General features: G+C 48.8%; 1 protein-coding gene across 1 annotated transcript in view; it reads right to left on the reverse strand.

Moving 5' to 3' along the window:
- Nucleotides 1-1864: 1864 nt before the first annotated feature.
- Oseg2 (intraflagellar transport protein Oseg2) overlaps nt 1865-22976 on the reverse strand; it is a 68023-nt gene continuing 46911 nt past the window's right edge. Inside the window, exons 30-43 of the mRNA XM_077629399.1 lie at nt 22017-22175; nt 21744-21924; nt 21080-21189; nt 20469-20604; nt 20239-20337; nt 20048-20157; nt 16770-16929; nt 14931-15149; nt 14113-14316; nt 12945-13004; nt 10544-10642; nt 8919-9072; nt 5204-5295; nt 1865-2222 (exon numbers count right to left, since the gene is read on the reverse strand). Coding sequence (XP_077485525.1) covers nt 2133-2222; nt 5204-5295; nt 8919-9072; nt 10544-10642; nt 12945-13004; nt 14113-14316; nt 14931-15149; nt 16770-16929; nt 20048-20157; nt 20239-20337; nt 20469-20604; nt 21080-21189; nt 21744-21924; nt 22017-22175 — 1873 coding nt within the window. The 3' untranslated portion in view covers nt 1865-2132. The remainder of the gene's footprint in view (nt 2223-5203; nt 5296-8918; nt 9073-10543; nt 10643-12944; nt 13005-14112; nt 14317-14930; nt 15150-16769; nt 16930-20047; nt 20158-20238; nt 20338-20468; nt 20605-21079; nt 21190-21743; nt 21925-22016; nt 22176-22976) is intronic.

Genomic DNA, 22976 nt, shown 5'->3' on the forward strand with positions numbered 1-22976 from the left:
GGTGGGCAGCCAGAAAAAGATTGTAAACCAATATGCCCCTGCCTGTGATCCTCGCAAACACAGGTGAAAGAATTCATTTAATAGCTACATTTTCACCTCTGTTTGCCTTCAGAATTTGTCCCTTCGTCCGTACGTCCATCCGTCAACGCCACGAAAAAATGACTACCTCTAATTGGGCCGCTACCACTGACACCCTTAAAACGGATGGGAAAGAAAATATTGAAATAATAGGCGCGTTGCAGCAACCGCGTCCGCCGAAGCGACTGCTGCAGGAACAGATACTCCCTTCCTTCAACTGCATGGTATCCAGTGGGGCTACTATCACTTCCGCGTGTAGACAGAAAGGAGTTGCTAGAAATGAATGCCCCCCCCCCCCCCCCCCCATCCCTAATCGAGAAAGGAAAAAGGTTGGAAATAAACGCGTCAGTAATCACGTCCGCCCAAGCTACTGCCGCATCAACAGACACCCACAGCCTCCCTGCCATCTGGAATGCAGGTCTTAGAGGCTTATGCAAAGGAGCACTTGCTCATGTAACTCTTAGTTTGCAATAAGTGAGACAATACCAACGGCGCTGCTGAAAGACTGGTCGTGTTTAGTGTGCAGCGAAGAACAAGGAAGAAAACAGAGATTTATAAAAAGACACCGTACGAGGGGTAAATTTAATCCCTTATGAGTGCACAGCATCCTCACGAGAGGAGCAAACAGAGGCTACTTGCAAACGTTGCAGCTTTTTACGCTTCGTAGCCTCCCTTGTACATTCTAGTAGTCTGCGCGTTTCTCTCTTACAGAGTGATAGTTTTGGCGTGCCTGATTGTCTCGTCGCGGGCATAAAATGTATATGAATATGTTGAAACACTGAACAGCACGCATGCATTCCTGCAGTGGGGTAATCTGGGAGTAACACGGATGAGACCGCTATACTTTTTTTAACATGATATTTATTACAGTGAAATGTTCCATGTAAATTAACTATTCACAACGCTTGCCTGGTTCCCCTAGTGCTTCAATGATATGCACGTTGAAGGGGCACTCAGGACAACTCCAACCTATTGTTCTAAGTAAAAATTGATTCTGTGGCTCTCTGTGGCGATGTTGGCGTTTGCACGGCAACAAAGGACGCAGTTATCGGCGAGAAAGTTCGATTTAAAGATCTTCCCACCATTCAGTTCAAACTCGTGACGTCCTTACCGAAAAGGACGGGTTGCCACCGTTTTGAAGTTAACGGAGGTGTAACATGGCCTCTGGGATCCGCGATAAAAAAAAAAAACGGCGTCAACGCACACGTTTTGTTTGCGACACCTGTATTTCGCTATTTTTGCTTGCCTTTTCTAGCTTATAAGATCCCGTTTTTGTTGAGAGTGGTCTCTTTGTGATCAGCGGACATACTTATCGATGGAGGCCGACTTGAATTAGTCCTCAGTGTCCCTTTACGGAGTCTAGCTCCTAGCCTCTTGGCTGTCAAGTGTTTCAAAAACCCCACAACCGCCGCGTGCGTGTGAGAGAGAGTAATAAAGTTTACTTACTCACTGAACTTTATGTAACCACATGACCCAGTGACTGTCCCGCCAGCTGGTGCAGTGCCCTGCAAAGTTCTAGCTCGAACAGCACATGCAAAACCATTTCCAAGTCCTTATTCAAACCACATTTGTGGGTGCTTGTATTGAGACCTGCCGCAGTAGTGGAAGTTTGGGTGAGCTGAGAGGCTCATTACAAAAGAAGCATGCACAGTTGCAGCATTATATCTAAATTTATAGAAATAATCGCTGCTATCTCTGAAAATGAACTGCGTGAGTGAATACGTGTATGAGGAGGTCCTACACCTTAGCATGAGAAATACAACGAAAGACCGATGTGCCAATTTTATTTCGCTATTAAATCACACTGAAAAATCCCGTTCTGAAAGCAGAAACACAATTCAATGCGGCGCAGTTGTTTGAAATCGAACCTTTACTAGATAACACAAAACCTGCATCCCACGAAGTGGTTTTATTCTAAGGTTGCACTGATTTACCGTTAAAACCGCTTTCTCTGGATACTTGTGTGATGTGGAACACTCACAGCTAGGGCGAACCGGAGGCCCTTTCACTTTTTGTCCATGCTCTAAGCCATTCTAGTTGTAGAGGCAGTTTATCTACTGGAAAGAATAGCTCAGGTTTGGTGTGCCACCAGCCCATTCTGTGATGAACTTGAGGACGTCTTGACATTCGGCGCTTCGTGACAGCTGCAAGGAACAGAGTGGGACGATTTATGCGTGGCAGTGCATTCCTCCCAGATTCTGCAAACAGATGTGTTGGAATTTTGTTACTTTAGTACAAATAATTCCTCTTGTGGTTAGATTATTACGGTTTATGGTCATTCCAGCCAGGAACTAATGGTATGCTTACAAATATGCTGGATCCGAAGGTTAAGGGTTTGATCCCGGACGTGGCGGCTGTATTTAGATGGAGACGAAATGCAAAAAACGCATTTGTGCTGTGCGATCACAGCGCACATTAAAGAGCCCCACGTGGTCTAAATTAATCTGGAGAGCTCCACTACGGCATAGCCAATGTCGCTTCAGGACGTTAAACCCAAAGATTCACAATTCACAATCTGCTGCAAGAATAATCACTGCCACAAATGTGTCATAAATTATCAGTTCTGCCCTGCTTCTTGGCTACACTGCGGAAATTTAGGCATAATATAGTAATCCCCCCCCCCCCCCCCCCAAAAAAAAAAAAAGCGAGACTCTTAAGCTCCGCCTTAAGGGTATGACGCGATAGCTTTAGTGGGTTAATTCCTATATATGCGGAAGGCCATTCCCTACTTTACATCCGTAGGTCCCTGGGAGTCCTGATACCCCTCCTGGCGCAGTGGTGCAGCGGTTAAGCGATGTGCCACTGCCCTGCGGTGGCAGGTGCTGCCAGCGGTGGGCCTAGTGCGGCACAGGTTGCGCTTCCCGAGTGAGCAATCATTAATTTAACTGCCACCTGCCGCGGTCGGCGTGTGCTCACTATCCGGTGGGCAGGTTGTGATCACGCTGCAAGGTCACGTGACCTAGGTGGCCTACCTGCCCACCGTATTTTATGGGTAACGGGGAACTTAACGCTATAGCGTTAAGAAGGAAAATAGAAGTGGACTGTTAGTTTTGAAGAAGTTGCACCTCTTCCAGCAGCCCATTCCTATATGCTAGTGAAAAGAGTGCTCGATCGGCGCCGTGTGATAAACTAAATTGGTTTCATGCGTTGTTCTTACTGAGGCTACAATGAAACAGCACACACCAGAACAGCACAGACGTAAAGGCATAGAGACAAACAGCACTAAAAATGCTGCATCATGGCAGAACGCCAGCGCAACGACACAAAAGAAAGCAGGACAAGACAGCGAGGAAGGAATCCGCACTACGCCATTAGCTAGAGTCTTGCGAGCAGGTCAGCTCAACAGAAGTAACGCGCAGGAGAAAGGCGAGGAACATGCACGCACAGGACGAAGGCTCTATTCTAATCGACAGTTCACTAGCTGTGACCGCGTTATTATGCGCGGGCGCAGTCACTGTTTCCGACCAAAGGAGCAGTTGAAAACTAAACATTTTGACACATTTGCCTGTCTGGTTGGGCTTGAAGACTTGTAATGAAATGCACATCTCCAACCAAAAATTTTAAATTTAACCCAACGTTTCGAAGCCGACTCGGCTCCTTCATCACGAGTGACTGAGGGCAATAGCTAGCGTCTTTTAAGTAAAGAGGGGAGGGGGGGGGGGGGGTCAAAGGAACTACAGCTGTGACGCGAAAGGCGCGGGGGAGGGGGTTAAGGCTGTTAGTCACGCTGGCGCACTGCAGGGAGGTGGTGAATGGCGACTTTTTTTCGTTGAGTTGAAGGCAGGTTTTCTTTTGTGCGGTTGATATTGCTCGGGGTGGTTTGGATATGCCAGGATTCCAGAAGGAGCCTTTTGTGGTAATTTGTTTCGGTTCCGAGGATGCGGGTTTCTTCGAAGTTGATTCTATGGACGGAGCCCTTGGAATGTTCGGCTACTGGATTGCGCTCTCTTGCGAATTTGCGGACGTCGTTTTTATGTTGCCGAATTCTTTCTTTGAAATTCTTGGTTTCGCCGATGTAGCTTGCGTCGCAGTCGGCGCATGGAATTTTGTAGACAATGCCTTGGGCTCTTTCTCTTGGCAGCCGGTCTTTGGGAACAGGTTGGAGATGTGCAGTTCATTATAAAGGAGCACTTAAGCGAGTCAAAGAAAAGAGTTACAAAACAGCGCCTCAAAAGTATGCAAGAGAAACAGCACGAAAAGGAAAACAACAAAATTAAAAGACAACAGTAAACTTATGTGTTAGCTTAGGTTTTCTTTTTTTTTTCTTTTGCGCTGTCAAAGGCACAGTTCGTGCGAAGTACGTGTCAAACGAAAACGAAAGCAAGAAAGCATTGAAAAAGGCCGAAAGAAAAGGAAGGAAGGAAGGACACCCACGCAGAATCTGGGCACGCGCGTCAGGCTGCTGTTTACGTATTCAATTTTTTTTGGATAGCAGTAGCTGGGAACCAGCGGTCACGCATATGTCGCCTTCATTCTCTATTGAAAGGGTCTCGAAAATTCTCCGAAATCGAAACCGCGGGGCTGAGGAGCGCAAGCAACCACACCCACATGCTCTGTCACCCAGCGGCGGGCGTGTCTGGAGTGCTCTCTCTCCCCCACTACCTGCTCCCGCTCTGGTTCTCCTACAGTGACACTGCCTTCTTGAACATCAATTGGCGGCATCGGTGTGTTGGCTGGCCCGCCGACGCAATGCCGACGAAGAGATGCGATGACATACAGAGAGCCTTGTAAATTGCACAGCCTCCTAGCTTCCAACAGCCCCGGCGGCTGGCTAACCACTTTCAGACTGAAGTCGACAACTGTTTGGCCACCAAGAACGTGTAAAGCTTTCCTCGGCGGCGATCAAATGACCACAAAAGCGGCACCGAATGAGTGAGAGCATACCAACGTTGCGCACTGCCGCAAGGCGAACAAGCAGCGCGATATGGCCGGCTTTGGTTTTTGCTTTTTCTTTTCACGAAAAATTGTTCGTTATTCTCACGTTGACAATCAAACGTGTCGGTGTATGCGGGCATTTTCACGATCTACTCTTCCTTCATGGAACGTCACGTAGTAATTATGCTAAGCTGTAAAATGACGAATACATAAAAGGGCAGCCCATTCTTGTGCTTCCGTTTCCACTCACCTTTGTGGCCAGAAGAAATTTGTTCCAGTCGTCTTTGTTGCACGCTATCCCTGGTTTTTGGAATTGCAGCTTATTTTGCAACACGGGGTACCCTGAAACGCATAAAATAATCAATAGGAAATAAGCGATGCACTTTGAAGAAGCCATTTTCAGTAGAAAGAGAAGAGGCCTTCACGTAAGCAAGTGAAGCATGCCACAAGAACTGTTTGCATGACGCCACATTAATCCTATGCTTAGGGGAACCCTCTCCCCCCAAGGTGGAGTAAAACTGTATTAAGGGAATAATTACTCATTAGCACCCACGCAAACGCAGCCATAAGGCTACTAAGAAAAGCTATACAGCTTTCGCAGAAACTTCGAAGTTGGAACAAAAATTTGTCCTTGTACAGGGATCGAAACCGGAACCACCGCCTGTTCGGGGGGGGGGGGAGTGGGGGGGAGAGCAGTCACTCTACCAACAGCGCTAACCACGATGGCTACAGTGGGTTTTGTAATAAGGGAGTAATTACTCATTCGCGCCACCTGAGCGCATCCATGTGGCTAAAAACACCGTTCCCACTTCCAATTGTTTATAAATTCAGCCTCTACCTGCCACATGCTAGCGGCTCTGGTTAAATCAGTTAGTAGAGCGACTTCCCCGGACAGGTGCTGGTTCCGGGTTCGATTCCCGGACCGGAACGAATTCTTTTTCAACTACGAAGTTTCTGTGAAAGCTATATAGCTTTTCTTTGTAGCATTATGGCTGCGTTTAGGCGAATGCTAATCAATAATTACTCCTTTACTATAGCGCCGCAGTTATGCAACCGGTCGAAATCGAGAAATTTGTTTAAAACGTTTACTATAAATCTATAATCTGCTGGCAAAGTCGGCAATAAACGGTGAATGATTAACGTTTTATTGATTATTGCAGCTGCGGGAACAGAGCTACACGTATTCGTTAGTGTCCACTGCTTGCAATCACGAGGCAGCATGTTTTATCTACCCTCCCCCCTCCCCGCCATTTTTTTTTTTAGTGCAACCGTTTTTTTTTTCTCACAGTAGAGCTGCACTCTGAGATGGCTGTAAGCTCTAAGATCTGGAAAAGGAGCATTACTGGTACTGGTTGAGAACAAATACTGTGAAAAGATGCTAATACACAGTACTGGTTTCGAATAAATCATAAAATTTAAATCGCTTAAAAAACAACGCTTGTTACTCGTTTCTCGCCGCTTCGCGCAATGCGTCCGCGGGTGTAGCGGCTACGGGGAAGCGTTGTGGATGCTTTGATCGTGCGTTTCTTGCAATACATTCAACAATTCGATGCGCTGTTTTATTGCAAGTCTTAGCAGCAGTGAGGTGTAAAATTGCCACCTCATCCCCCAAAACATCTACTGAAGAAGCACATAATTGTGTAAGCATTGTTTCATTTTAAGGGCATAAGTTACTTTTTCGAATGTATCAACATTTGCGTCGCATTATATACGTTTTGTGCGTGCCTTAAAAAGATGCGCTGCACATGCCATATTTACTCGCGTAATGGACGAACTTTTTTTCGAAAAAAAAAGAAAGAAAATTTGGGACGATGCGTTCATTACGTGGCGTAAAATATTCAGAAAAATCTGAAGCGCTACAAACGGGACTATGTCACATATAATAAAGAGTCTAAAATAAAATTATGAAGGAAAGAGGTGTGAAGACGACGACGTGGATTAACCGAAGAATAAAGAAGATGAAGAAGAAGCATTCGGTGAGGTGGAGAGAGATGATTGGTGGAGAAGCATTCGGCGAGGTGGAGAGAGATGATTGGTGGAGAAGAGAAGGAGAAGACGACGACAAGGCTTACGTGGACTATCGCCAAGGCTATAAAAGGGCGAGGGAGAGCGAGGCCCGTGGGTGGGGGGAGAGCAGAGAAGCGGAGGCTCCGGCGGGTCAGGGACGCTTCGGCTAGAAGAGAGAGACGCCGGCTACTGCTCCGGTGAGCTCGCGTTCTACGACTCCGCTTCGTGGACTTCCTGCCGTGCCTGAGCCCGTTCCGGGGAGTCAACGGAGGACGCTACCACCTGCTACGTCCAGGGGTGTCTCCAGCGCTGTTGCCAGCCATCCGGGTGATGCCCCCAACGCCAACAACACCAGCAACACCTCCACGGGCGCTTATACGACGCAGCCAGCGACGCCGCCAGAGACGCCATCCTAAGCACGTCGAACGCCGCCTCGACGCCGGCTACTGGACCCATACAACGCTGCAGCCGCACCGAGCCAACTGTGAGCACGAACGCCGACCACTAACAGTAGAACGCTAGTAGTAGACGCTGGTAGGAGTGTTCCCGGGTCGTGTGTATTTATAGTCTTTGTGTTTTGTGTTAGTTTTGTGTTCTAGTGTGTGTGTGTCACGTAGGGTGTGTTAAATGAGCGTCTGTGTGGGCACACCTGTCGCCTAGTCCATTATTTCGGTCCGAGTGTTCTCCGGGAAGATCCGTGACAGACTAAGAGTAGGCTGGCGAAATAAATACGTCGTGCGGCGCTATTCACTCTGTAAATAAAACAAAACACACTCTTCAGCACAGTCTTCGTGCACGGGAGCTCATCAAACAACTTTTATCCTAAACCCGCTTGTATATCTCGTGTAGCGGCCGGTACTGCTTGCAAAGAAAGCGCAATTGGAGTTCACTCCAGAACAACTCACAGCATTAGGTGCGAATATCAGCCGCAACAAGTTGCCATGATCCTTAATATGGCAGGTCGAACCACTTGTAGCCAGATGTGGTTTCAGTTGGTTCTCGGACTTTTCGCGGAACATTTTTATTGGCAGTTCATCCCGTAGGATACGGTACACAAGTATTGTCACTCGACAGATAGCACTTCATGTTATGGCGCAGTTGTTTCGGCGTTCAAAAAAGGGCGGTTGCTATCACTCACTATCATAACCAGCAGACTACGTTCCAAAAGAAAGAAGCGCGTTTAATACGCGAGAGCAAAAAAAAATGTACTTTTTGACAGCCGATGTGGCGGGTGCGTTCATTACGCATCTAACTACGGTAAATATTGCGCAGTGACGCTCAGGGGATATGTATGTAGCCCAACTGCACGTAATTCGCCCATCAGCAGCTACGTCTGTATGTGTCTTAGGCATGTAAAATGATACAGTTAAACACTAGAAATAAACTGCAGTAAAACGGACAGTTGAGCCGGGGGGTACCTCGCAAAAACGGACGAAATACGAAGAGAAGACTCCGTGTCGTCCATGTGGTCTACTCTTCGTCTCTCGTATGTTTTTCGCTGTACCGCCTGCAATAAGCGCTAGAAAAAATGAATAAAATTGCCCCTTTGCGTCTATAAACATACATCAGGTAGCTTCTCTATTGCAACAGAGTAAAACATTTCAGCCGCTCTCCCCTGGAAAGAAACGGCCGGTTCAGTTTCTCTGCCCGTACAGTAATATGCGTCTGCTATGGAGGCACGATCGTTTGGCAGATTTGGACGAGTTACGTCTTCTGCTGGCAGCGTTAAAATTCCCGCTTCTCGAGTGAGCGTTTCGGCATGTCGATGAGCCCGGCTTGCTGGGATCCTTGCTCACAGCGCGTGGGCTGTTTTTTATGCGCATCCGAAATTCGTCGTGTGCATGAAATTTATTCCTGTCGACAGCGGCCTATCTCCGTGGCTCTTAGTGTAAAGTCAAGTGATTTCCTAGAAAGACAGCGTCACTTGGCGCGCGGCGGGCACGGAGTGGCCTGCGTACCGGTGATGAGGCAGGGCAGTGCGCGCAAGGTTCCCTTCGGGCCCTGGAGCGAAGCTTCGTAGAACCCCTGTTCGTCCGTGGGCAGCGCCTGCTCCACTCCCTGGTTCATGCTGACGGCCAGCACCCACTCCTTGACGTCCTCGTGCTGCGCCTCCTGCGCGCGGGGTTTCAATTCAGACTCCCTCCGGTGACCGCCGAGGGCGGCTCGCTTGCTCGTTGCGCATGCAGTAGGGCGCATGCAGAGAGCGCATGCTCTCACGAGGATGAAGACAAGGTGCAGCTCTCCCGAAAGACAGTTGAACTGGTTACATGCGGGACGCTGTTCGTGCGCAGTCGCGCTTAATGTGACCAACAACACGCGTGCCTGGAGCGGTGGGAGTCCAGAGAGCACCAGGTGGTGCAGAAAAGTTGTACATACGGCAGCAGACCGAAAGAGAAGGATATTCCTTAAAACAGCCCTCACATGTTTGGTGCTGCATATGAGTGTGGGTTATAAGTGTTGGAGAGCACTGCGCGCGACGGGGCCACAGTCATCGCTTTGCGAGTTGTGTTGAGCTCAACTGTATACATACATATCTTAACGTGATTTATACGAGCGACAACACTGCGACATCGAATCGATGACTTCAAAGCAGAAAGTAATGACTTTTTTTTTCTTACTGCGGTGCTTGTAAATTGCACCTCGATCAACTACGGCACGGGTGAATCCGATAGAGTAAGTTGCGCATGCAAAGGGCCCATTTAGTGGTACGCCTTTTTCGCTAGCATGCGAGGGCACGCATTTGAGGGCCGGATAAGCCGCGTATACGCCATCATTTTTCCCGAATAAAAGGGGCGCCGTTAGGAGCACGTCTTGCCTGACGTCGATTGCTCTGGATAGAAGAATACAAGAAATAAGACAGCGCGTTAATTTTATAGCTATTCCTGACACATGTTGCGAAAAGCTATTAGTGAGTATCTGTTGCGATTATACCAGCAAGTTTTACTATCCCTTCCTTCACTTAATCGTCATGTTTTGTAGATGTGATTATAGATAGCCGATGCTCTATTTTGTTTGGAGTCAACCTTGTTTTTCGTTCTTTCAGTTTACATTTTCCTCCCTGGTGTCTTCTCACGTCACTCTTCATGGTTGCTCAGCATCAAGAGGCACGTGTCAGACGCTAGCTCAAAACAGAAAACAAGGTTTGTGCTGAAAAAAAAAATTAGTGGTTAAAATAGGCTACGGTTTAGTTAAAAAATTCGACCAGAGCCGTCACGTCCTTCAAGTTTCTCTCCCATCTTTCTTTATTATTCCCCTATCGCTTCTTTTCCTTTCGTATCTTCTCCTCTCTCTAGGCTTGGCTTTTGGATTGGTTTGTCTTGGCCTGCGGATTTCTATAGCTACAATGGGCTTCAATTAAACGACGACTCAGGGTGGGCTCCCATCAACGGCTCCCGCCGCAAGCGAACGAGAGACAGGTCCCTGCATGGGTGCCCATGGCTTCATCAAGCATGCAGAATGATAACCACGCGCACCTCCGGCCTTGGCAAGATAATACATAGTATTCCTCGTCATGTAGATAGAGCATAAAAGAAAAAAAATGAACAGAGTCCCAATGACGCGCTGTAGGGAAGGTGGCACTTACATCGAGGAACATTTTTTCCGGCAAGGGTACCTCAAACGGGATGTCGGTGTTTTGGAAGTCGGAATGATCTAATGTGTCCAGTGACCCCTCTTCAATGGCCTGAAATTGCAAGCAAGTTGGAAAGCAGAAATTAATAACGGAAAAATATCAGTTACTTACCGAAAGGTTTATACCGAAAGGTTTATACCTCCTTTCCCGTGTTTTTTTTTTTCGCATTCAGCCGTGCTTCCTTGTATTATAATGGAACATGGTACCAGCGCAAGAGACAAGGACAAAGGGAGAAGACAAGACGATCGCCGGACTGCAGCTTAGCAGTTTCCACTTTTTCAGGCAAATAGCACTCACCATCGTTCCATTATGTTCCATTATAATGCAAACAACCAACTAGCCCAGCTGTCTACCCTTAACTTCCTTGTATATTATACGGCGTGGTTGACATAACTGCCCCGTCCTCTAGTTTTAAAGCTCCATCCACACCAGTAATTACCGCCATGTTCCCCTCAAATCAAAATCCCGAATAAGCCCCGGGTTCATACTGTGACACAAAATCTCTTCTACACCTGCTGTCTTTATTTCTATTTCAGAGCCGTTGCTGCTGTTCGCTCTTTTCTCAGTTTCACTTCGTTGTCGTCAGTGCCGTACAAACAGCCCCCGGGCACGCCCACCGGTAAACAATGTAACTCCCATCACTAGGCGGTGGCCTAGTGGCTTCACCGTTACCTTCTCTTAACCTTTTCCTCAGTTCTGCGCCGTTGGTGTAGGCGTCCGCAAGCCCATCGCCGGGCACTCATGGGTAAAAATGCACCTTCGACATACGAACACCACCTCCCGCAGCTCCCAGCAGCTCCTGAATAGCAGGCGGGTGCACTAATATATCAACTCTAATATGCCTCCATTTCGTCGCGATCACAATCCAGCTAAAGCTGGATAATTCGCGTTAAAGACTTGCTACCGTCCTGCGATTTTATTTTGGCGAGAGCGCCGGCTGCAATGGCTCGCCCGGCGAACTTGGAAGCGCGCAAGGCGCTGCGAGCCAGTAGCGGCACGGCGTATTTCTGAAAGATTCTTTGCTCTCACACCATGGATAGCTAACGCTCAAAGATTCCTGTTACACACTCGTAACCGCCCTGTTCCAGATATTTTTTTTCCGTGGGCGGGATGCTCTGTGGGCGATGAAATTTCCACCTGGCGCGACTATGGCGCAAAACGCGAACAAGCGCGATTTGCGGTTTAAGTGTCGATACTATTTTCCTTAGCGTGAGCGAGCGCGCTTTTCACTACTCACCCTGCCATGGCACCAGATGAGAGAGTGGGCAGGTTGGCGCTATGCCACGCATCGCAAGAACTTTTGACCTCTAAATTATGGCGGGGAGTGTGTGCCACGTAACCTTAAAAGGTCCTGCAAAACACCTTGCTGACAGCCGTGCTTCTTGGCCTCTGACGTGCTTTTCTTCTGTCGGGAGTACTGGCATACGCACGTCAATCATACGCAGCCTTCCGTTTAGCGTTGCACGTGCAGCATGTATTTAGTTATGCGCTCGAAAACAGGCTCGAATGTCATTCTCGCTAGAGCACTGGTCATTGAAGTCGCTTAGTTTTCAGCGGCGAGCAGAGGCCATCCTGGCGTCAATGTGCGTCGCCTGTGTTTCGCTACTGTCGAGTGCTGGCATAGTTACTTCCCCGGCGTGGTAGCAGTAAACTAAAGCGCACGCACTGCAATGTAAACTGAAGTTTTCGTCTCGAAATACTTGCACGGTGGCCTGGAACTCGCGATATCGTGAATGTAAGCCTAATACCGCACTCTGCAAAAGCATGCGCCTCGCTGTTGCGAACGGGGTCTCCTCTTCAATGTGGCAACCTGACGTTTATCAAGCTTTGAGACTCTCCGCGGCGACTCAGTGGCTCTGATGTTCGGCCGCCGATTACAAGGTCGGGGGATCAAATCCCGACCACGGCGTCCGTCCGCACTTCGATAGAGGCGATGTGCAAAAACATCCGTGTGCGATGCGTTGTCAGCGCACGTCAAAAACCCTTGGTGGTCTAAGTTAACCCGGAGACCTTCACCACGACATTCCCTCTTAGCACGTGTAACACCGTTTAAGTTTTGAGCTTCCGGATAAATGGAACGCTACGCTTCAAAGTTTTTCGAACCAAAATTACTATTTGTTGGCAAAAACGGTCAAATGCCACGCACTGAAGTAACTAATGCTAGAAAAATAGAGAAAAAAAAGAAGATTCTCGAAGATACAGCGTGCTGCGTTGCGTGTTCGGCTGGGAATGAAGACCCCGCTCCCCCATACCGTTTCGTAGGAGAACCTACTAGAATCGTGCGTATATACATACGCCACTCTTGTAAGCATGGTGCGTGCACTGCGCATCTGATACTCTGAGGTCAACGTACTTCGCAAATGTCCAGGTAATGGTTCCAGAAAACGAAGGCCATTCCCTCTCTGTTCATTGTCTGGAAAGAAAAGAGAGCGAACATGTCACCTTCCACACCGCCCCACAGCGGGTTTGACAACGAAGCCCACACTGCCGCCTGTAAATCATTTGTAAAGTGCGTGACAAAGAGCGAAGTGGAAAAAAAATAAATAAAAAGCAAAGGGTGCCTGCTATTCGCTCTAAGTGACAGACATTCCACCAGAGAGTGGTCTCCCTCGCTACGATTTATCTTGCTCTGCCTCTGTCTGCAGATGGCAGCGCGCAAGTAGCAATGGCAAGTTCCGCCGGCGTGTTTTCCTCTAGAGCTTCTGTCCTATGAGTAGGGGTGTGCGAATGCTTTTTTCGAAACTTAATCGAACACGAATAGTTTATATATAAACCGAATCGAATGCGAATCGAGTAATGAAAGAGCCGAACCGGATACGCATCGAACATTCCTGCGATTATTAGCCACTTGTGCGAATATTCGAAGAAAACGAATAGTCATGCGAAACAGTAAAGACCTAGCGGCGGCGCTTTGAAAGACGCAGCAGTGATTTCCGCTGCGAGGCGCCCAGCACGGAGTCAGTATATTAACTGTGTGACCGTAATTTTCTCAGAAAAGTAGGCCTCTGCTACTGACGACGACGGCGAACCAACTAGCACCGTATCTCATTTGATGACAGGGACGATAGTAATGAGCCATCGCTTCCGATTTCAGGCATGAAGGCAGGGTTCGCGGGACCTGGCTGAACCCTGCCACGTCACCCAGTCTTGAAGGCCATATGTTCCAGCACCATCAGCGCCGCCGCACTAATGGACCGCGTCGTGGCGCTGAGCCTGCTCATCAACCGCGGCAGTGCTGTACGACGTCAGCGGAGCGGGCCCTGTATTTGAAACAGCCGCCGAAGAAAAGTATGACGTGGCCAATTCGAAATTTGCATCTGTTGTTCGAAAACCATTACAACACTTTAGATCGTATTCGATTCATTTCGAATATTTTTGAATGCGCACTATTTGATTCGTCCAGAAACTGATTTAATATTAGCACAGCCCTACTTGTGAGGTTTTCACGTTTCTTTGTCATGTGCGGACATTTTCTCGCCTACAAGGGTGCATGCGCGGCGGAATCCGTGCCAACAGCGTGCCTTGCAGGCGAGTCCCGCCTCGTAGAAGGCCTTGTCCGCAGGTATGTACTCCGTGTAGCGCAGCAACGACACAGAGATCTTCATGGCATGCTCGGCGAGGGTCTCCTGGCCCTGGCACGCAGACCGGGTGGCGTAGTAGTTGCTTATGAGCAGCAGCTTGTCGAAGTCGCCAACGTCCTGACCGCTGGCCTCCAGGTTCTTCACCTGCACGAGCGGTATACAGTTGCTGAGTGCATCGCAAGCGTATACATTCGAAAGCGCGGCCCCTTTATTTTTGTCTCCTGTCGCGCGGGGCTTTGTCCTCAGACATCGTCTCATCATTTTTTCCTATTTCTCGCAAAAATCGAAGTCAGGCTGGAGCGACCTTGCTATTTTAGCCCCGATTAGGCTGCGGCTTGGCGACGCAGGCACAAAAGCATTGGCTAAAAACCCAGCTCAAGAGTCTCGAATCGTCTCCAAACATTGCCTTTGCGTGCGCTGTGCACTAGCACCGAACGCCCTCCACGCCTTCTGATGCTGTGCGCGTGGTACCTCACTTCAATAGGCTACGTGAACGTCTCTGCTCGCACACCGTATTGCGCTCAAAGAGCGGCTGACGCACTTCTCGCTTTCTGCAGCCACCATGCGAGCGCTGGTGCGCCCGGCCACCCAGCTGGACCTTGCCGTCCCGTCCCCTCTACCCTTTACAGCCCCGGAAAAAGGGTGCTTAAGTAAAGTTTCCAGCACCACCACCGAACTCGTACCTTCTGCATAGGCAATTGCTAGTGCTTTCCAGCCCCCGAGTAGGTTCATGCAGCGCGGTTACCCTCCCTGCTTACGAGGTCATGGAGGACGTCCCTCAGCTCGGACCACGTTCGGTAGGCCTGCGCATCATAGAGGCCCGGCAGCGCGAACACGCTGGCAGCGATGTGCCGGTAGATGTTTAGGTTCTGCGACAGGGCTGGCGCACCGTGGTCGGCGTACAGGCGCAGGGCGTCCAGCGGCGATCCGTCACGGATCCGCTGGCTGGCGCACAAAGCCACGTACTTGTGCAGCACCTGCGGGACACCAGGGGCACTACGCAAGTGTGCTGCGAAGCGCACTCTTGAAAAAATAGCCTTCGAGCGCGCCTCATCAGCGTCGACCATGGGTTGTTACCACGAAGCACACAAATTTCATTCATTGCGAAAGAGGTACTGAAGCTTTATATGCAATTTCCTCTCGCCGCTGCGTGTTGCTCTGTATAATTGCCACGCTGTTGCATAACTGTGAGTTGGGTTATATGCTGCGTCTGATGCAGCGCGGCATAGGGCGCCTCGATGCAGCGCCTCTGCTGGCCCATCGAGGCACCTAGCATTGCAGTCAGTATGCGATGCGTTTCCTTTCTGCCGAGGGGCAGAGCAGGTGCGGCAGTCGACGGCGACCACATGAACGTCCGCCTAGGCCGCCGCGACTTCAGCAGAGTCACGCGCTCACACGCATATATGCCACACGCAAGAGTGCATCTTAAAATTAACGTTCTTGAAATCAAGTCCAATCGACCGAAAAACCGTGTTTTTTTCTTAACACGACAAATTTGGTCGAGAAACGATAACCTTCAAGCTTTCGAAGGAAGCACTTCGATACTTCGCTGCGCACGCGCTTGAATACTGTCGCAAGCAAGAATTGGTCGAATACTACGCAACTATGCGATTTTTTTGTTCGTTCTTTTTTGCAGCTGACTGGAAAAAGGCAAAAGTGTATTAAGTCGGCGACGATATTTATAAACATATAACCCTTTCGTTTCCGCCACACGAAGTTCCTGCATATCAGAGCGTCTTAATAAATCTCAAATTTTAAAGCGGCACTGCATGTACACCTAATTTGTGCGACCAGTATGCACACATACATTTGACGTACCAATCAGCGTCAGCCCAAAATGCCAACAGGAAGACGTTGCCGCCGAAACCAGAACCATAAAATATTGTCTGCTGGCAGAGAAATGCACGCACGGTCTACAGTGCACTTCCACGCGACGGTCTTTGCGCCATCGAAGTGAACATCAAGTCTACTAATGGTCGGTATGCCTCAAGTAAAACCTGGGTTTGCTGCTCTCGTTTCAGCTGTTTTGTTCGCGCTTCATTCGACGCTGACAGTACGCACTATGAACGACATCTTTCGCGCCGCTACCTTTTTTGAACAAAAAGCTCCCCCTCTCAGATCTCAAGTAATTCGACACAAAGAATTAACAACGTGTCACCGCTTACGTATTTTGCAATTAATATCACTTCTTTCCCCACATGATAAACGTAAGTAGTGAGGAGTTTTGAGGCACCGAAAGGAAATTTTGCCAAACGATGGTATAAGACATCACAAATAAATGCTTCCTGTGTCAGCATTTTTCTTTCGTCTCCGCGCACTTTTTATCTTCGTGCTGAAATAAACCACACAAAGTGGTCTCGGAAGTAGTGGTAGCTAGGAACCCTGCAGTTCATAGACTAAGAAAGGCATTTTTTTTTCAGTTACATACACTCCACAGCGTCCCCTCAGGAGTTGAAGAATGAGAGACAGTAAACGCGCGAGCGGCATTGCTGTGCGCTTTTGGGGGCCTTTCGTGGCAACTTGCAGCACGGCAGCTACAAGGCACCTGTGAGGGAACGGTCGCGAATGCCTGGGGCTGTAAATTTTCACGAGTATACCTGCGGGCCCTGCTGCTCAGCCATCTCCAGGCACTTCTTCCACTGCTGCTTCTCGGCGTACAGGTCAAGAGCAGCGATGATGTCCACGTTGGCCAGCTGGTCTGTCTGGCCCCGGCTGCGCAGAAAGTTCTTGTATTCCTTGTCCACGTGTTCCTCCAGCCTGCGCAACGGGAGAAGAGTGTGCCGTGGGCCACAAGGCAAGTCAACTACGCAGATTTTGTCGAAGGAAGGCTGCAGAATATACGCTTCTGGTCCACAGAGACGCTTCTTTTACCGTTATTGGGAGAGGCAGGCTAGTGGAGGGTCAGAGAAATGGGAAGGAGCTGCTTTTTCCGGGCAAAAAGCCCCCCTGCCCTCTCACTTTCTCAACTGGCTTACAGACGTCACAGCGTACCTTCGCTGGTTACCACGTTGCTCGTGACGTAGTCTGAAGAGCTCTTTGCTTCGAGGGACTTAGTTTGTTGAAGGAAAACCAGGAGGCCGCGTTTGCGGTGGCGCTTTGTTTATCATTGACCAAAGCTACTGAATGGTCCTAAAAAAATTGTAGGATTTTAACACAGTACGAATGCGAAAGCACTTGGGGCAACCTCATGCAAGGTCTTATTGTCAGCCGCAATCGGCAGCCGCGTTCGGGGAGGGGGAAAGGGGGGGGGGGGTGCCGGTTCCGCGCGTTGACGGAGCAGCTGCGCAAGGCCTCCGCCGCTGGCGCTCGGTCAAAGGTGAAAGAATGAGGCTTCACACATACATCAGGTTCTTCAGCTTTGCTAGTGAAGTAGCGCTTTCGCGCTAAAACACTCGACCCTTTTCATAAATTTTAAGCTGGCTTCACCTCAATGTTGCATGCAGTATTAATGGCGGAACAGCAAATCATTAAGACAATATACAGTCGTGCCTCGTTAATAAGGTCACTTTGGTTCCTTAGCAAGACTGCCTATAAAGCGAGAGTTCCGTAATAAAGAATCTTGATGAAAAAGCAAAAAGAAATATTTACAAAGAACACTGTGATTAAGGTCTGCTTCTGTGCATAGCGGTGACAGTGAAGTGTAAATGGGCAAGAATTTTGGAGTTGAAAGTGGATTATCGTAGTCGCCAATTAAACAATACATTGACATGCATTTTATTGTCACAACGCAGCCTGACCAGCTGGTGTTATGGGTAACGTGCTGGGTCGGCACAGAGTGGGGTTCTTGGCCCTTTTTTCCAAAGTATTTCACCCCTAATGTCTTCCGGTCTACAGTCCGCGGGGGGGACGTCTCTTCTGCTATGGATCTTCATCCCATGGGCAGGCAGTGCATATCTGAACTCGCATTGCTGACGGTTGCCGAACGCGGCTTTGAACGTAGCAGAAGCTGCAGAGCCACTCAAGCAATACGCAAAATGGAAAGGCATGTCAACATTGCACCTTCTCATTTGTAACCAGGAAACCACAGAGCAAACAAAAAAGGCCATCGCTTAACCGTTCGCACTTCCACACTTAATTTAGCTGGTGTTCTGCACTCAAAACCGAGGAAAGGAAACGTCTGGTTGGGGAAGTCGACGTTTTTATCTCATCGCTGTCCATATTAAAGCAACAAAAATACATGGGCCCCAATGGGCCACGAGCATTTTCACTCTTTATTATCCTGACAGCAACTTTTCCTATTAATTAGGCGTGAATACATTCAAAAAGTTTGGTTCTTCACACCTCCCCCCCCCCCCCCCAAAAAAAAATTAAGTCAAGTCATTCATATTAAGGGGTCGTACATTAACCGGGCACGACTAACAGTCACATTTCCTGTGTTTCACGAAGAGGAATCTGTTAACGCGATCCCTTGACAACACCACGTACGCCTGTGAATCAGTAACATGCGTTTTCAGCACTTTATTCTGGCTTTACTGAGAGTCAGTGACGCCATTGTTAGAACAACGGGCAACGTGAGGAAGCCAACTTAAAAAATTCTGAAAGGGTCCACTGTAAGATTGTAGCTTCTCCGCAAGAAATTGAGTAGCTTCTCCACAGTGTTTGCCTTCTTTCTGTGGTGCACGCTTTACAGGCGAAATGTAAAAAAAAAAAAAATGAGGTATAGCGAGTCGCACTGAGGACAGCTTTCTTTGGCTATGCAGTGGAAGCTACGGGCGTCACACGCCGGTTTCCACTAGCGCGCGCTTCGTACACGCTCACGATCGAAAGAGACAGGAGTTTAAGCTGGGGGTGCGCGCTCGTAGCTTCCACCGCATAGCCAAAGAAAGCTGTTCCTGAGTGTAGTTCTCATATACTCGGAAGATAATAATAATAATAATAATAATAATAATAATAATAATAATAATAATAATAATAATAATAATAATAATAATAATAATAATAATAATAATAATAATAATAATAATAATAATTGGTTTTTAGTGAAAGGAAATGGCGCAGTATCTGTCTCATATATCGTTGGACACCTGAACCGCGCCGTAAGGGAAGGGATAAAGGAGGGAGTGAAAGAAGAAAGCAAGTGAGAGGTGCCGTAGTGGAGGGCTCCGGAATAATTTAGACCGCCTGGGGGTCTTTAATGTGCACTGACATCGCACAGCACACGGGCGCCTTAGCGTTTTTCCTCCATAAAAACGCAGCCGCCGCGGACGGGTTCGAATCCGGGAACTCCGGATCAGTAGCCGAGCGCCCTAACCACTGAGCCACCGCGGCGGGTGCGGAAGATTCGAGAACACCGTTCAGCTTCAGTTAAGGAACGGGTTCATATCTCTCCACAGAATGTTGACAGACCACTGAATAATATATTGATGCACCTTATTTTGTTTTATCACCCTATCTAGAAACAAATAAGTGCGGCGCCATTGATAAGTAGCCAGAAGAAATGCGACAGTGGTTTGCTTCATCTGGCAGAAATTTTATAGGAGTCAACGTTCACTTGACACAAAAGAAGACAACAACATTAGAGTCCCAGATCTCATTCTCATAACTACTCGCGTGACCTGGTTTTTACACTTGCACCATTTACGCTGCTTTTTATTGCTTATTATTTTGTTCTTGGCCATTGTGTGTTCTTCTCGATATATTATTTGCGTGAAATTTTGACGGCGTTCCTGGTCTTGCATCTTTCTACACGAACGTCTGCGAGAGTCTACCACTGATTGGCACATCAACGGCCGGCTTAGTCTGACTGCACTTAACAGGCTGCGCGCATTTGCGCCCTTTAACTTTAGGCTTGCGTACTGTAATGAGCATCCAGTGAAACTATCATTAATGAGCACTTAACGTGTGATATACTCGAGCAAACATAGCTTGTACGCACCTGGGTTCAAACTCTTGCGCCACCTTCTTCGCTTTGCTCCATTCTCCGCCCGCAATCAGAGCATCTACGGCCTCTTTGACCAGCTCCATGCTGAGGAACAACTGTGCTGCCTGCGTGGCGACGGTCGAGAAAGATTGCGTTGTCGCGTTCAGTTGGAACACTTAAGCGCGCATTACAGGAAGAGCACCTACCGAACTGTGCTTTTTGATGTCCAGCAGCATTCGCGCGGCATTCTTGAGAATCCTGTCCGCTTTCTGCTCATCTAGAAACTTCAGAGCCAGGTCGGCCGCCTGTGCGAATCGAGTGCGCAGTTAAAGCTGCATCTCTTCCAGCAATCGCCGAATAGATCGCCTCGGCGTATAAATCTGTCACATTTCGTAGATTCCTTACACATGTATGCATGCGAGCAGTGCTTGCTTACCTTCACCCAGCACTTTTCGAGCATGTCGACATTTGTCACGTTTTCTGGCGTCATGCGCATGTAGCAGTCCACTGCCCGGTCATACTGGCCGTTGCGTTCCCACTCCTGGGCCTGTTCAAGGAGGGCGTCAACGTCCCTGCGAATGGGGTTATCGTAAGAACCGTGAGGACATGCCCCCACCGACACAACGTTGAAATAAGTGTTCAGCTCAGCACAAATCGTGATTAGTCGGCAAAGGTATTCCTGAAGCGGATATAAATTACATCTGGCTACAATCGCCGAAGGCGTTCTGGATGGCCAGTTGGCCTGCGCCTGACTCGCGAACCCTGCAAAGCTGCACAAATAGTACCGATGCAACTATCCGCCGGTAGCGCCAGTGGATGTTGCTTTCTGTTGAGGCAAAGAACCGAATTTCTGAAATAGCGCACGTTTACTGCGACACAATGACGCGCAAGTAAACAGCATCCACAAGTCGTAAGGACACAAGTGGGCAGCACGATTTGAGGCTGCCGTCGCCACCGGTCCAACTCCGTTTCTGTTCAGGACACGTGAGTTGTGATAAAATGAGAATCGAAGGACAGGGGGGAGGGGGTGGTGGTGAATATTTTTACCGAGCTCCTTTGGTGTCCATGTGGTTGTCGTACTCCTCTTGGACCTCCATCAGTTTCGACGGCGTGTACTCTCGACAGATGCGAAGAGCATCGTTCCACATGCCTGCATCCTGCACAGATATATCGGCACCGTGGAACTTTCATCGTCCTTAATTGCTCGTGTTTGTTTTATTGTTTTCCCTTGACTTTCATGGAATGTACTCTGCTCTAGTGTTGCGAAGCTGCATTGGCAACGACCTGCGTTTTTCACGGCAAAAATTTTCAAACAAATTTTTAAATGCCGATTTTCTCGAAGGGTATATTAAAAAAAAAAGGTCAGCTTGGTTTCAGACCTCACTAACTTTAAATAACCCTCGTCTTCACGTTGAATCCAGCGCCTGAAAGAAAAATCTTGCATTTCTTTCGAATGTTTCGCTGAAAAAGCAGCGAGGGTTCCATTCTGGGCCAACCTTATTTTCAGCCGTGAAGTCGCATAGTCCCGTTTCGCACCAAGCTGTAGTCATCCAATCAAGAGCGCAACATAGAATGTGTGGGTGCTAAGTGAATCACGCGGGTACGCGTAACCTTGGACAAGAGGCCGCAAGAAACCCCGCCCTGCGCGCACGAGCGTCCTCTATCCATCCTCCCTTTCAGTTGTAAACAGGGGAATGTAGAGATCGCGTACCTTGTACATTTTGATGACGAGGTCCGGTCTTTCTGCTCTCAGCGCCAGGGACTCGGCCTGCTGGTAATGGCCAGCCTGGAAGGCAACTCTCGCCTGTCCTATGGACACGTCCGCCACGGACTCCGGATCGTGAGCCTCGGCGACGCGCCTGGCGCTGTCCCAGTCCTTGTTGTGCACGTACCTTTTGAGTGGGAAGGAACACTTTGTGTGGCTGTCGTTCTCCGGAACACGCACGAGCGTGCTACTGGCAACGGGCCCCCGCGTACGACTTACATGAGCACCGCTTCTTTCGGCTTGTTGGCCTTGATGAACTCGAGTTCCGCTTCGTGGAACTTGCCCTCATCCTCGAGAAACATCGCGTACTTGAGGTGGATGTCTGGCAGCTTGTGCTTGGCCGTTGCTTGCGCCAACTCGAAAGCGAAGTCGAAGGCACTGCAGTAATGTAGACGGTCGAGTGGAGATCGTGCTCAGCTCGCGATGAGATGCGCATTACGTCGAAACAGCAGTAAACTAGCGCACGATCTCTGTGAAGGTGCTCGCACCTTTACGGCGATTGCCTGCGGCACCTGTCGGCACTATCGAGCAGTGAAAAAAAAGCAACATAAAATCGTAATAAATGAGCCACTGAAGACGTGAAGCAGCTGAAACAGCGCCAAAGTTTGGCTCTGTTCCTGCATCCGAGGCACGTGATTTACACGAAAACGAATACGCGTCTCGCTCAAGGAAGATGGGCGTCTCCGTACCATTCGCGCATTACACCGCCACCCAATAAGCACAATTTAATCTTAATTGGATTTAGAAGCGCAACGAGCACAGAGGATGACGACACAAGTTGTATTCCTCTGTCCTTATTGTTGCGTTTCGAAATATCCAATAACTTTCCCAATTACTTTTCAAGCCAAAACACAAACTAGCCACACTTCGTTTTCATATTTGGCTCTCCGTTTCATAGGTTTGCAGTAGAAATTTGCGATGGCATTACGAACACCACTACCTTTCCATGTTTAGGTGCTAGAAAAAAAGAGCAATATGGGCGTCATACACAGTGGGCAAATAAACACATCGGCACTACATATATCCACAGCAGCGGTGGCCTAGTCGTCTGAGCATCCGCCTCGCATGCGGGAGGTGTGGGGTTCGATCCCCAGTGCCGCCGGGAGCCCATCGGCGATACAATGGGCACAAGCTTTCCCACTGCCTGGTGCTCGGCTTCTTTAGGATGAAATTCTCGGG

Source organism: Amblyomma americanum, chromosome 1 (genome assembly GCF_052857255.1).
Source record: "Amblyomma americanum isolate KBUSLIRL-KWMA chromosome 1, ASM5285725v1, whole genome shotgun sequence".
Lineage (NCBI taxonomy): Eukaryota > Metazoa > Arthropoda > Arachnida > Ixodida > Ixodidae > Amblyomma > Amblyomma americanum.